The following is a 15,292-nucleotide window of genomic DNA, read 5'->3' on the forward strand; positions in this document are numbered from 1 at the left end:
ATAAGCTATTGACAAATGGCTAAGAAACGGATGTAGCTTCAGTGTTGCCAGACTCGGTAGCCATCTTCCCACTAAAAATGTTATGAAAAACCACTAGATTGAGCTACTTATACCCACTAAACTTTTAAAAACTTCAAAATTTACTCAAAAAAGCAAAAAAAAAAAAAAAAAGGAAATGAATTGTAATTTTTTTTTAAATTTCATTATTATTTTACAGATATACTGTCAATACATTTTAAATGTATTTTTTTTTTTTTATGATATGATAATGAAATATATTAATATGCGTTTTATACATCTATATATTTTCAAATATTGTTAGTAATTTTATAGATTTTATAAATAAATAGTCTTGACCTTTTTTCTTATAAATAAAATATTAATATTCATTTTATAAATATGTATATAATCGTAAAGAATATTAAAAATAATATTTTTATGCTTTAAATAAAGTCTTGACCTTCTTCTTCTTCTTTGTATTGTTCTTTGACACCACCTGAACCAATCAGAAGTTTAGAATCAAACAACTTAAAAATCTAACCAATGAAATCTACCCACTAAAAAACCAACAAAAAAAAAATTTCCCGCTAAAAAAACCACTAAACAAAAACTGCCCACTAGATTACCCACTAAATATGAAAAAAACCACTAGATTTAGTGGGAAAACGACTAATCTGGCAACACTGACCAGGGGTATATCATACAGTGATGGCAAGAAGACTAGAAATACAGGAGGACTTACTCCCTATCTCGCCTGTATATAAAAACCGTTCCGCTATGTGATCGCCGCATAATTGAGGGGCGCTAGTAGTACCACGGTAACGTGCGCGACTTGTATCGCTTTTTTTGCGCACAATACAAACATACTCGACAAACATCATGTGTATAATGCTCTGGTAGTGTTTGTCAGAGTATGTTTGCTATGTGCGATATAAAAGCGATAAATCGCACGTTAAATGGCTACTAACGCCCTCCTTCACGGCGATAGCAAATTTCTGAGCAAGTTCGTCCTCCTGTATTTCTAGTCTTCTTGAGTGAACTTGCCTCAAAAAACCGTTCCGCTATATTGGTCGCCGCATAGTGAGGGGCGCTAGTAGTACCAGGTAACGTGCGCGACTGTATCGCTTTTTACAATGCGTTTAATACAAACATACTCTGACAAACATCATGTGTATATGCTCTATTAGTGTTTGTCAGAGTATGTTTAATTGTCAATAAGCATTAATAAAAGCGACACTTACCTATACTGCCTCAATTATGCGGCGACACTAGCGGAACATTTTTAACACGAGATAGGGAGTAAGTCCTCCTGTATTTCTAGTCTTCTTGCTGGCAACACTATGATCACGACCTAACGATAACGAGTTTATTTGATAAATAGAAGTAGGCGAAGGAAATGACAGGGATAAACTTAACAAAAATAAGTCTCTGAATGAGTTCACGGATAATATTTAAATCATTCCCATGATTATATCGTGTTGTTGAATAATACATATGGACTTTTTTTCAAGATGTTATGTTACGTGAAAGTTTTTTTTGTTAATAATTTTGAATCAGCTGTCTAATATAATTGACTATAATTTCATTTATGGAACAAAAACATCTGCCAGAGTTTTGTATAATGTCATCATTGTGAATTTATAATCCGAATAAAAAGTAGAAAACAAAGGTGTGTAATCAAGAAAATAAAATGGTGAATATTGATACAATAAAAGATATATATCCTGTTCATTGGTTAGTCTGGAACAATGATCACATTGAACTTGATAAGATCCTGTCGACCAATGAGGTAATTTAATTTGAGTTAATCTGATTAAATGTAATTTGATTATTTAATAAAACTATTTATCCATTACCCATTTGACACATTTATTCTATAATAACTTATATTTTAAGAGCTATTATTTTGAATATAAATTTTATGATAAGGTTATCCATTTTTTAATTTTTTTTGTTTTTAGTTCTTTATCTAGTAAGTGGATATAAGGTAGAAAAAATTTTTCTAAATCGTACTAATTATCATCTTGAGTCATTCTTTTTAAATGAATGACTAGTATATCTAAAAATAAAAACCAATACATAATATATTTTTTTGTTGAAAGTTTATTTTTCCATATGCGAAAATCTTAAGTTACCAATTTATTAAAGTCAGAGTGCGCAAGTAGTTCTATTTGAAGCCCGATAACTATTTTGAAGCCCTTTAACAACATGTCATTGGTCATTTTGTTTGACACGCAAGCACATTGTTTTCTATAATTTCCTTGTCACAGTCTTTATCATGAAAAAATTGAAAATCATGCCTTTGTTTTATTTATTAATTCAATAACTTTATTATTATCATCATGATCTTAATAATTTATACACATAATGTTGTTTTTGATTGATAATCTTCAAGTTTTTTTTTATTTTTCTTTCCTTGAATATTTCAGTATGACATAGAAAAACATGACTGTAGGGGAAGAAGTCCCTTAATGCTAGCTGTAACCTTAGGTCATACCAAATCAGTTGAAGTCCTTCTTAATCATGAGGCAAATGTTTATACAGAAAATACCCAAGGATGGAGTGGTAAATTATTTAAAATATGTATTCTCCTATTTTTATTGATTGAAAAAAAAAATCATTATATAATGAATCTATTGCTTAATCTATATAGTTCTTCAGGAAGCCACTGGAACTGGTAATCCAGAAATATTGCAAATTGTTCTTGCTCGAAGAGACTATCAAAGACATTGCAATCGAGTTGATGGCATACCAGAGTTACTTGATAGACTTAAACAGGCACCTGATTTTTATGTAGAAATGAAATGGGAATTTACAAGTTGGGGTAACAATTTGATTTTTTACTATTTAAATATTATTTATTTCATTATGTATATTAACATTAATTTATTTTAATATTTTAGTTCCTCTTGCGTCGAGAATGTGTCCAAGTGATACCTACAAAGTATATAAACAAGGTAGCAATGTTCGTATTGATACAACTCTGCTTGGATTTGATCATACTAATTGGCAACGTGGAAATCTTAGTTACGTTTTCAAAGGCCAAAGTACGTAATTTATTTGACACTTATTCCATTTTGAATAATAATGATAATATAACATCAAAATTTTTGTCATGCATATTTATGATTTATAAAAAACATACATTTAATTTTTATTTGTTATTATTTTTAATTGTTTGAATTTTGATTCTTTCGGAATATTTGTTTCATACTAAATAAAAAAAAAAACAATTAAGATGTACCAAGTCCACCGGTGGTTATCAGGTGCGAACGGAGTTATGTGTTCAGTTTGGTGGGTGAACAACCAGGTGAATCGAGAAAAAAAAAAATTAAAATATAAAATAATTATGAATATTGTAATACTTCAAGTGTATGTAGTGAAATTACCTTACTGTAACTGATTCCTAAATTTTGGCAATTGCTTTTTTTTTTAAATCAGATCAGATCAGTGTGAATTTATCGTTTGGTATCTTGACGACAAACTAAAATTTACAAGATTCGGTTTATAGTTATGAAAAAAAAGTAAATTTTTATATTGTATTCGAAAAAACATTAATGTAATATATGTAATGTACATGTAATTTTTGAAATTATTGTTGTAATTATATTTGCATTTTTAGTTCAATTTAATGTTTATTAATATTTGAAATAAATTTTTAGGCGATGGTGCAGTAATGATGGAAGTAGACCATGAGACTAAAAAAGTTTATGTGGAACACATAAAACTCATTGATGATGAAAACATTCAGTTAATGGCTCCATCTGATGAAGGCATTCTAGCAAGATTAACAAATCCAATTGTAACAACTTATGTTGACACAGATAAAATTAGTTTTGAGCGTAATAAAGCTGGCTTGTGGGGATGGCGATCAGATAAGAGCGAAGCAGTCAATGGAAATGAGTGTAAAGTATTTAGTGCAAGCAATGTTGAATTGATAACAAAAACTCGTCTTGAACATTTATCAGAAAGTGATAAATTACGTGCTAAAGTACCAAGAACACCATTACAATCATTTTTGGGTATTGCTGAACAACAAGAAGAAGAAAGTTGTGGTGCAACATGTATTGACGAATTTAACAATATTGGTAATCCATCAAATATCACACCGGAGGAATATTTTGATTCAAAAATTGATTTAGAAGGTAGAGATATTGGTCGGCCAAAAGAAATTAATACGAAAATTCAAAAATTTCGTGCAACACTTTGGTTATCGGAAGATTATCCGTTAAGTCTTCAAGAACAAATAATGCCAATTGTTGATCTTATGGCAATAACTAGTACGCATTTTGCTAAACTCAAAGATTTTATACAAATGCAACTCCCATCAGGTTTTCCAGTTAAAATTGAAATTCCATTATTTCATGTACTCAATGCAAGAATAACATTCGGTAATATATTTGCTATGGATCAAGAAGTTGCACATGTCAAAAAAATACAAGATGGATCAAAATTTAATTGTATTGTTGATGATATTTGTTTTGAGGCACCTCCAGGATATATGAAACTTGGTGCATTAGATAGAACACAATTTAGCATGGAAGAAGAAGATGATTTATTACAGTTTGCTATACAGCAAAGTTTACTAGAGGCAGGAAGTGAAAAAGACGAGGTAATCATTCAAAATAAAAAATAATAAATTAAAGTATCATACTTATTAAGTCATTCGTATGGTTAAATAACTATTATAGTTTCTTGATAATACTTATAAAAAAGGTGTACATATTGTTAAAAAAATAATTTGTCTTATTAGGTTGACATTTGGGAGGCTTTGAAAGCTCAAAAACCATCGAGACCAAGTACTCCCAATCTGATGACCGATGAGGAACGACAAATGCAAAGGTAATTTTTCGCATAATGCATAAAGATGAAGATGAAAAAAAAAAATTCAATTACAATCCATTTTATTCTTTAATTTTTTTAATTTATCTTTTTTGGTTCTTTTTTTTTTTCTTTTTTTGCACGGTTTACTTTCACGTTCTATTAGGCAGGTAGGTCATAATAACACTGCACTGACAAAAATAAATTTTATCATCAATTGACCAACTTTTTTGTATCATGAAGTTTAAGTAATTATTTAAATGAATTTAATATATTTTATTAAAATTGTATTATAGAGCAATTCAGGCGAGCTTGGGTTATTGTCAAGGGACACTGGAGTACTTGGACGACGGAGGGGCACACAGTAGACAAAGTGACAATAATTTACAAAATAATGGTAATAATACCATTCAAGACACAGCTGAACAACTTAAAATTGCATTAAGACTTTCTGAGCAACAAAAAATAGAGGATGAACAGCGAAGGTTACTCGAGGAGGAAACATTCCGTCAAGTTTTAGAACTTTCACTTACTGACAAGTGAAATTAAAACAATAATAATAAATAATAATATTAATAGTAAATTTTAAATAATCAATCAATTAATTTGAAGAAAAAAAAAACAGAGTATTAAAAACAATTCTTCCTACTGAAGAATCAAAGACAATGATACATAAAATAGTAATTCAGCACTCTTAAAGTGACGAAGAACCAAAGTAGCCAATTGTCGACTGTTTTATACTGAAAATATATGAATATTAGCATAAATATCAGCAGGATTAAAAATGTCGAAATAAGAATAAGTTTTTATAAAACGATTTCATTTATAATCTTGTTAAACTTGCATATTGATAAACAGCATATATATATATATATATACTAATTTTAAGTGTTTTACAAAAAAAAATTATAGTATATTTAAGTTTTATTCGATACAAGATAAATCAGTCTTCTCGTAAATAACTGCAACTGGATTGAACGTTATTTATTATTAGATTTATATGAAATTTTATGCACCACACGGATATTAAAATCAACAAATGCTGAAGTCCAATTCCGTGCTAATGTGATGGAAAAAAACACTAATGAGTTCTTTTTTTTTTTCTGATTTTAATATATCTGTTGAAAGTTCACTAAATAAATTGTTAAATAAACTTGTGAATGCCTTACTTATGAGTGAAATAACAAGAGGTATTTAAAAAAAATTATTTCATTGAAAAATCTGTTTTTTATTCATTATTTATTAATTATAAAATATACAGATTTAAAAAAACAAAAGAATTGAGTAAGTCATTGCTTATTTTTTATATTTCATTTTGGTATTAAATTGATCCATGTGTTTACTCAAATTCTGACACAGCTCTGTGAGACGAAGAAAAAAAAAAAAAAACAACAATTAAAGTAATGAATGAATTTTGTTTTTTTTTTTTTTTATTAATAAATTTTTATTATTAAAATTATTTACAAACCTTTTGAAAATAGTGCTGAGTATCTGTGCACTTTGTAAAAATCTTTCTTCATTTTTGTGAGCCTGATGATACCACTTTTTTCGAACGGCACTCCAGTGAGCACAGTGCTCCTTCATTAATGTTTCGCGAGATTTCAATTGTTTACCTTCCTAAAAATTCGATAATAAAAAAATATTAATAATTTAAGTTGAAATAAAAAAAAAAAAAAAAAAAAAATAGTAAAACAGCTGAATATTTTACATAGTCGAGATCGAGTTCTTCTTGAGGTCCAGGAATAGGTGAAGGAATTCTGTTTCTCGGAATGATTTCTTTGCGCGGCAATGGAGCTGGAAGATTATAAACATCTCTGAGTTCACCAGTACTATCAATTATCAAATTTTCAGGATTCACTTCGTTAACAATTTCAGGACTTGGACTGCGATGTCTGAAAAAGTGAAAACAAAAATATAGAAATTGAGCATTAAATCATATTGGTTTTTATCAGATCTAAAAAACGTGAAGTAAAAAACTAATAAAATAATACTTTGGTACAAGATTTGGATTTCTTGGCTGATTTGCAATCCATGCTCGACAAATTGGATAGAGAGGTGTGACCTCGCGAAATTGAGCAAGATCAACACTTCTGTCAAAAAGTTTCATGACATATGTATGATGAAATAACTGATCATTTTGAACAGGACGACGACGTCGAACTTTTTTTGGCTGAGAGTAAGCTGGTTTTTGTCTGTAAAATATCATGTAAGTTGTAAATCTTTCAATTACAATTAATATGTATCAGTTACAAATTATTGACATACGCTTTTTTGGCAATGGGCTTCACTTCTTGGGTTGTATTTTCTTCACTAGATTCACTAGATGAGGGATCATCACTGTTACGAGAAAGTTCTTTTAATGCATGTTTCAACCGACCACGAGCCACATAAACTTCATTATCAGCTAAAATGTAAACAGAAAAATATACATGTAAGCAAAATTTTCTGAAACAAAGTTAAATTGGAAACAATACTAAAATAATCTTACGCAATTCATCTTTAATTTCAAACTTTACTTTACTGGGATTTGCAGTCGAGTTCCAATTCCTTCTTTTTCCCATCTAAAAATAATAATGAATTGAATATCCTAATGTTAATAATGTTAATAATGTAATTATTGTATTAACTTGACTAACTTTTTATTTTGATACAACAAAGCTGAATAGAATTATAGAAATCAATAGAAATATAAATTCTAGTTTGATTGCACAGTGACACAGTCTGCCTTGGTTTGCCTGCAGTCTGCACCCGAATTCACAGAGCAAATTTTATATATAATTTAGGGCTTTTTTTTGCCACTGATGGCGCTTATAAAATTTTTTTTATGTAGATTCAAGAAGACTAGAAATACAGGAGGACTTACTCCCTATCTCGCCTGTATATAAAAACCAAGAAGACTAGAAATACAGGAGGACTTACTCCCTATCTCGCCTGTAATTGAAACGAAGTCGCCGGATAGGGCGCTAGTACTGGAGTGCGCGATTGTATCGTTAATGCGTTATTAATATAAAACATACCTGACAAACACTAATAGAGCATATACACATGATGTTTGTCAGAGTATGTTTGTATTGTGCGCACAAAAAGCGATACAAGTCGCGCACGTTACCGGGTACTACTAGCGCCCCTCAATTATGCGGCGCATCACATAGCGGAACGGTTTTTTGAGGCAAAGTTCGTCCTTCTGTATTTCTAGTCTTTTGATAGGGAATTGTTCTGTTATAGGAATGCCGAGGATTAGGTTAGTATTTCAATGGGCAAGATTTTGTATCGCTTTTAATACAAACATATTCTTGACAAACACTAATAGAGCATATACACATGATGTTTGTCAGAGTATGTTTGTATTGTGCGCATTGTAAAAAAAAAGCGATACAAGTCGCGCACGTTACCCGGGTACTACTAGCGCCCCTCAATTATGCGGCGACCACATAGCGGAACGGTTTTTTGAGGCAAGTTCGTCCTCCTGTATTTCTAGTCTTCTTGGCACCCCATATATTTAATACAAGAAGACTAGAAACCAGCACTTCCGTAGCCTGAGGGATAGCCTTATGGATTCTGGCGGCGCGCTTTGTGAACTTTTTATATAGATTTTACATAGAAAAACTTCACAAGCGCCGCCATCGGAAAAAAAGCCCTAATGAGAACATCCTCTGAATACGGGTGCAGGAGAGTCAACTATGTACATTGGCCTTCACACGTATACACATTAGGTGCTTTCTTTTGCGTATTTATTTTTTTTCACTTTCATGCGCATGATCATGCACATGCGCCTGTCATGCAAACTTGTTGAGAGAACAGTGGCGTCGAGCAAATAATTTTTCAAAAATAAGAACTAAAACATGGCTGATCCAGCCCCTTATGTCCTACGCTGTTGCAAACTGACTTTTTGCTGACTGCGCATTTTATTGCGCATGCGCGAAAATAAACAGGAAAAAAATTAACACCCAAAGAAGAAAGCACCTATTGAATTTGTGTGCGTCGCCGAATGTTTCCGAGCCCCGACTCGAATAATAATTCGGACATGCGCAAAAGATTTTTGTCGAGCAGTATGACTGCGACAGAGAGATTGTCTGCACCGTAATGAATCCGAACAAAATCATACCCTATGCGCAATATAGTAGTATTAAATATATGCCAAAGCCCCATCACTGGTCATACGTATGATTGTATGACATGGTAGAAGTACAGGTATGGCAGTAGTCCATGCTTTTTTCGTCGCGTTCCGCACAGCCTTATTTTTTCAACCAATCAACAACGCGCCATCGAGCTGTTTTGCTTTTCTTTCTAACACGCAATCTCTATTATAAGAGCCTCTCTCTCTAACATACTGTTTTGACATCTATTTTTTATATTGTTGTAAATACTAATAAATATATGTGAAGCATGTTTATAAAAAATCAGAAAAATAAAAAAACCAAGACAGTTTAACAAATAAATTATAATATTTTTATTATTGTTGTTTTCTTTTATGCCACAAACAATGGAGGTTGTGTTGTATTTATTATACTTGGATTTATTTATTTAATATCAATAATTAATTTTTATTTTTAATGTATGTGAATCATTATAAAATATATATATGTTGAATAAATATGATAACTTTTGAAAAATTTTAAAAAAACTTGAAAATTTTCTTAACAAAGAAAACATTTTTGTGGTGAGAAGGCGACCTTTTGGTCGATTCACAGTGGCCAAACGAGGCGGCGCACTGCCATACCTGCACCCGTATTCAGAGGATGTTCTCATTAGGGCGTTTTTTTTCCGATGGTGGCGTTTGTGAAGCTTTTCTATGTGAAATCTATATAAAAAAAATTTTGTCAAGCGCCATCAGCGGAAAAAAAAGCCCTAATGAGAACAATTTTGCCCCGTGAATACGGGTGCTGTAGTATTTCTACCATGATTGTGCTTTCTTTTGTGTATTTATTTTTTTTCACTTTAATGCGCATGATCATGCACATGCGTAAGTCATGCAAAATTGAGGAGAGAGCAGTGGCGTCAAAACAAATAATTCTTAAAAAATAAGAATTAAAACATGGCTGGTCCAGCTCCTTATGTCCTACGCTGTTGCAATCTGACTTTTTGCCGACTGCGCATTTAACTGCGCATGCGCGACAATGAACAGGAAAAAAAATAAATACACAAAAGAAAGCACCTATTCACAGGGCAACTTTTATACAATTTAGGGCTTTTTTTTGCCACTGATGGCGCTTGTCAAATTTTTTGACAATACAAACATACTCTGACAAACAAGAAGACTAGAAATACAGGAAGACTTACTCCCTATCTCGCTCCGTTCGAAAGTCGCCGCAAGCCAGGCGTTAGTACTGAACGTGCGCGATTGTATCGTTTTATAATATCATAAACATACTCAAACACTATAGAGCATACACATGATGTTTGTCAGAGTATGTTTGTATTGTGCATGTAAAAAAGCGATACAAGTCGCGCACGTTACCCGGGTACTACTAGCGCCCCTCAATTATGCGGCGACCACATAGCGGAACGGTTTTTTGAGGCAAGTTCGTCCTCCTGTATTTCTAGTCTTCTTGCTGACAAACATCATGTGTATATGCTCTATTAGTGTTTGTCAGAGTATGTTTGTATTGTGCGCATTGTAAAAAAAAAAGCGATACAAGTCGCACACGTTACCAGGGTACTACTAGCGCCCCTCAATTATCCGGCGACCACATAGCCCGGATATACGAATAGAGTAAGTCCTGCACCCACAGCATTACAATTCAGGGCTTTTTCATCCACCTGGCGCTTGTGAAGCTTTTATATGTAAAATCTATATAAAAAATTTTATAAGCGCCATCAGTGGAAAAAGCCCTAAATTGTATAAAATTTGCCCTGTGAATTGGACTAGTCTTCTTACCTTATAAAAGCGTAGAGTAATCTATCATCAGTCACTGACTGACCGACATATAAAATCGTAAAATTATAGACACTGCTACCGCAATTTAAATATTAATTTACAGTTTCATTTACCGGTTACGTACACATTATTATTGCATGTGTTTTTCTTTAAAAAGTGTCATTTTTCTTAAAATTTTTAGTTACACTTATATTGAAAGTTTAAAACCTATTAAACCAGTAATGGAATTTCGAAAAAAATACACAATCAATATGCATAAAACTTGTCGCAGTTAATACATGTTAATATTCAACTATTTGAGTGCAATTTAAAATGATAAAGTTAATTCGCCGATATTTTAAATGGCTTGTTATCATCGGAATGGTGTCACTGATATCAATGATTTTAATAACTTATTTTATGATCGATGATAAATTATTGAAAGGTTTAAAAAGTTCAAAAGTTACTGTCGAAAATGATAACCCAATAAAACTGGAAAACCGTATATCAAAACTTGAAAATGATGTTAATCATAATAAAAAAGTGCTGAATGAGATACAAGAAATATTACAAATTGATTGATACAAACAAAAAAAATGCACCCTTAAATAAATTATTATATCAGAATAATGTTAATAAAAATTTAACCTGTAATCATAATTCCCTTAAAATTCCAAATGTTGATATACAAATGTTAGACTTGTATCGACAATTAGACTTTGACAATCCAGATGGTGGTGTTTGGAAGCAAGGTTGGCCAATAACATATGATGAAAAGCAATGGAATACAAAGAAAACGAGTTGTTTTTGTTTACCACATTCACATAATGATCCAGGCTGGTTAGAGACATTTGAAAAATATTATGAACATAAAACACAAAGAATATTGAGTAATATGGTTACCAAATTATCTTATGACAAAAGACGTAAATTTATTTGGGCAGAAATATCATTTTTAAACTTTGGTGGGATGATCAATCATCAGATACAAAAATTAGTAAAACGGCTTATTGTTGATGGGCAATTAGAAATTGTTGGTGGTTGGGTAATGCCAGACGAAGCTGTCTCTCACTGGTCAGCGCAACTTCCAATTGACACAAGGCCATCAATGGCTTAAAGATAATCTCGATTACATACCAATGTCAAGCTGGGCTATTGATCCTTTTGGTCTGTCTCCGACTATGCCATATTTACTTAAAAATTCTGGTGTTGAAAATTTAATTATTCAACGTGTTCATTATAGTGTAAAAAAATATCTAGCCAAAGGTAAAAATCTTGAGTTTAAATGGCGACAATTGTGGGATCATAATGGCTCGACCGAGTTATTAACCCATGTTATGCCATTTTATAGTTATGATGTGCCTCATACATGTGGTCCAGATCCAAAAATTTGTTGTCAATTTGATTTTTTCAGATTACCAAAATTTGGATTATCATGTCCTTGGCGGGTTAATCCACAAGTTATAACTGATAAAAATGTTGCAAAACGCGCTGAGCTTTTACTTGATCAGTATAGAAAAAAATCACAATTATTTAAGTCAAATGTTGTTCTTGCACCACTTGGTGATGATTTTCGTTACAGTCAAAGTACTGAATGGGATGAACAATATGATAATTATCAACGTTTATTTGATTATATGAATAACAACGATAATCTACATGTTAAAATACAATTTGGTACATTAACTGATTATTTTAATGCAATGAAGAATGAATTGAAAGATAAAGAATTACCAAAATTATCTGGTGATTTTTTTACGTATGCTGATCGGGATGATCATTATTGGAGTGGATATTACACATCAAGACCATATCATAAACAACTTGATCGTGTACTTTTAAGTACATTAAGAGCATCAGAAATACTTGCTGCAGTTGGTTGGGCAAATGGTTATCATAATTTAATAAAAAATAGTTTAGAAAAACGTTTAGTTGATGCTAGACAATTGCATGCACTTTTTCAGCATCACGATGGAGTAACTGGAACAGCTAAAGATCATGTTGTTATTGATTATGCAAAAAAAATGATAAAAGCACTTAATAATTCAAATCATGTATTACAAATAGCTGCTGCACATTTATTACAACATAACAAAAACCATCACCAAAGTCTTAATGAAGAATCAAAATATTTAATTATGGATGAAATGAGATCACATCATACAAGTATTGGAGAACGTCAAACAATTATATTTATTGATAATGCAACACCAGAAAAAATATTAATTTATAATTCATTACCACGAGAACGAAAAAAAGTTCAAAGTTTAATTATTTCGATGCCTTTTGTTAGAGTTATGGATAGAAATGGACAATCAATTGAATGTCAAATATCGCCTATATTTATTAGTTCACACTACACTATCAGATTCAAAATATGAACTATCATTTTTAGCTAACGTACCTGGTTTTGGTATCACTACATATTTTATTTATCCCGTTCAAAGAAAAGCACTACCATCAACTTCTCATATTGCAAATATACAAATTTACAATACTGCAATACCACCAAATTCTGTACCAGCATTTGAACGAATTCAAATATTACCTCATACACAAGAATTTTCAATTGGCTATAAACCAGAATTAATAGCAACATTCAGTAAATCTGGATTTTTAAAATCTTTAAATATTGCCAACACAACATTTCCAGTTCATTTGGAATTTGTCAAGTATGGTACTGTTAGTGCGCCAAGACCACAAAGTGGTGCATATTTATTTTTACCAGATAAACCAAAACCAGATCCACTTTATACAACAAACGATTGGGCCATTCATGTTATAACTGGACCAATTTATTCAAAAGTTTATCTTGTACTTTCTCATGTACGACATACGTGTACATTATTTCATTCATCCGGTGCCGATGGTCTTGGTCTTCATATTATCAATGAAGTTGATATATCGAAAACAACAAATTTTGAATTAGCTATGAAATTTAATACAGATATTGTATCTAACGATGAATTTTTTACTGATTTAAATGGTTTAAATATGATTAGACGACAAAGATTTTCAAAATTACCAATACAGGCTAATTATTATCCACTACCAGCTGCAGGTTATATTGAAGACAAACGAGCTAGATTAACAATTTTAACAGGTCAACCTTTGGGTGCAGCATCGATGGGCTCTGGTCAATTCGAAGTAAGTTGTAATTTATATTCACCTCGTAATTATTGATCAATGACAACACAGGTCGAGTAATCGTTTTTATTATTCAAATATTTAACAAATTGTTTATTTCAGATAATGCAAGATCGTCGACTTATGCAAGATGATGAGCGTGGTCTTGAGCAAGGTGTCACTGATAATTTGAACACAAAACATAAATTTATAGTAATTTTGGAGAAAAAAAAAATGTCATGTAAATCATCAGTACCAAATAACCCAGCAGGAATGTTATCAGTTGGTGGACATCTTGCTGCAGAAGAATTGCTTCATCCAACAATTGTTATGCACCCTCATGAGTCATCTTCAATAGATTTAAATCCATATTTTTCACCACTATACACTGATCTCCCAATTGACATTAGTGTAATAAGTTTTCGTGTTTTTCCACTGCCAGATACAACTGACAAAGGTATCGGTGTAGTGCTACATCGACAACCATTAGATACATGCTTGGGAGAAGAATCAACATTTAAACGTTTTAATATTAGTTCAACTGGTGAAATTAATCTTGCAAAGTTTATCAATATTAGTGAACATTGGACTATTTCCGAAACATCACTTACTTTTAACAGTGTTGGGTCAACTTTAAAATCACCAATTATTCAATTATGCCCAAATCAACTTTTATCTGTTTTATTTCATCAAACACAGTCTTAGATTTTATTCTTAACAACTTAGTATTTTTTTTTTATAGTCAAAAAAACATTTATGACCGAATTTCATTTTCATGATGGATTATTTATAAATTATGATAAAAATATTGACTCCTAGTCTTCCATCCATGAAAAATTTATTCTATTTATGTGTTATCTAAATATTTATTTTAGGCTGTAATAATTGTAAAAAAAATTAATGTTATATGATTATTGTCAACGCATTTTTGAACTTTTTGAATGAAATGAGCTGTGTTTAAAAAATGAGTATTTTAGTTTTTCGAATTTAATCTAATTTATTCATATAGGTATATAAGTACTGCACAATAAATTTAATAAATTTATAAAAATAAAGTTATAACTTTTTTCTGTATTTTTATTGATATTTTCTCGCATCTAAGTCCAAATAACGACCAACCAGTAGTCTAACAGAAACTTAATACTTATTCATGTACTTATTCTACATAAAAACTACGGGTAGTCCTGATGACACAGTCTACTAGTAGAATCCGTCATATTTCTTACCGATTCTTATAGTTTATAATAATTATAATAACAACTTTGAAGTATTTTTTTATAAAAAAAGATATTTAACTAATTTTTTATTATATTAATCTGAATTATATAATACTTGTTCATTATCATTAGTAGCATCATCATCATCTTCATCACCACCAGCCTCAAGATCAAAAATACTACTTTCTACATCTGATAATACATCAGATTGAAGATCATTATCATCAAGGCTGTTATCATTGGTAACATCAGGAATTGATTGTTCATCCGA

General features: G+C 31.1%; 2 protein-coding genes and 1 pseudogene across 5 annotated transcripts; 2 read left to right on the forward strand and 1 right to left on the reverse strand.

Annotated features, from left to right (window-relative positions):
* Nucleotides 1-1,269: 1,269 nt before the first annotated feature.
* LOC122857529 (ankyrin repeat domain-containing protein 13D-like) lies at nt 1,270-6,028 on the forward strand. 3 transcript variants are annotated; one of them, XM_044159742.1, is made up of 9 exons: nt 1,352-1,789; nt 2,430-2,565; nt 2,654-2,824; nt 2,904-3,047; nt 3,239-3,310; nt 3,663-4,612; nt 4,754-4,842; nt 4,988-4,991; nt 5,118-5,310. In XM_044159742.1, exons 1-9 carry the CDS (start codon nt 1,691-1,693, stop codon nt 5,187-5,189), a joined length of 1,737 nt encoding a protein of 578 aa, XP_044015677.1. In that variant the 5' UTR covers nt 1,352-1,690; the 3' UTR covers nt 5,190-5,310. The 3 variants fall into 3 exon arrangements, with proteins under 3 accessions (XP_044015676.1, XP_044015675.1, XP_044015677.1); XM_044159740.1 differs by lacking the exon at nt 4,988-4,991 and having other exon boundaries at nt 1,345-1,789; nt 5,118-6,028; XM_044159741.1 differs by lacking the exons at nt 3,239-3,310; nt 4,988-4,991 and having other exon boundaries at nt 1,270-1,789; nt 5,118-6,028.
* A 49-nt stretch (nt 6,029-6,077) lies between these two features.
* On the reverse strand, nt 6,078-7,592 carry LOC122857530 (protein lin-37 homolog). 2 transcript variants are annotated; one of them, XM_044159743.1, is made up of 7 exons: nt 7,458-7,592; nt 7,310-7,382; nt 7,087-7,225; nt 6,813-7,013; nt 6,530-6,713; nt 6,290-6,438; nt 6,078-6,182 (listed from the first exon to the last, which is right to left on the reverse strand). In XM_044159743.1, the coding sequence occupies exons 2-7, from the start codon at nt 7,380-7,382 to the stop codon at nt 6,161-6,163; spliced, it is 768 nt and encodes a 255-aa protein (XP_044015678.1). In that variant the 5' UTR covers nt 7,458-7,592; the 3' UTR covers nt 6,078-6,160. The 2 variants fall into 2 exon arrangements, with proteins under 2 accessions (XP_044015678.1, XP_044015679.1); XM_044159744.1 differs by having other exon boundaries at nt 7,310-7,408; nt 7,458-7,572.
* Nucleotides 7,593-10,965: 3,373 nt separating this feature from the next.
* Nucleotides 10,966-14,851, forward strand: LOC122857532 (annotated as a pseudogene).
* Nucleotides 14,852-15,292: the final 441 nt, after the last annotated feature.

Source organism: Aphidius gifuensis, linkage group LG5, assembly GCF_014905175.1.
Source record: "Aphidius gifuensis isolate YNYX2018 linkage group LG5, ASM1490517v1, whole genome shotgun sequence".
Classification (NCBI taxonomy): domain Eukaryota; kingdom Metazoa; phylum Arthropoda; class Insecta; order Hymenoptera; family Braconidae; genus Aphidius; species Aphidius gifuensis.

Excerpts from the sequence above, each read along its gene's own strand:
- LOC122857529 (XM_044159740.1), top strand. The coding sequence starts at position 1,691 with ATGGTGAATATTGATACAATAAAAGATATATATCCTGTTCATTGGTTA. Across the intron at positions 1,790-2,429 it reads AGATCCTGTCGACCAATGAG|TATGACATAGAAAAACATGA; the intron begins GTAATTTAATTT and ends TGAATATTTCAG. Across the intron at positions 3,048-3,238 it reads TTACGTTTTCAAAGGCCAAA|ATGTACCAAGTCCACCGGTG; the intron begins GTACGTAATTTA and ends AAAACAATTAAG.
- LOC122857530 (XM_044159743.1), bottom strand. The coding sequence starts at position 7,382 with ATGGGAAAAAGAAGGAATTGGAACTCGACTGCAAATCCCAGTAAAGTA. Across the intron at positions 6,714-6,812 it reads AATCCAAATCTTGTACCAAA|ACATCGCAGTCCAAGTCCTG; the intron begins GTATTATTTTAT and ends TCACTTTTTCAG. Across the intron at positions 6,183-6,289 it reads CTCAGCACTATTTTCAAAAG|AGCTGTGTCAGAATTTGAGT; the intron begins GTTTGTAAATAA and ends TTCGTCTCACAG.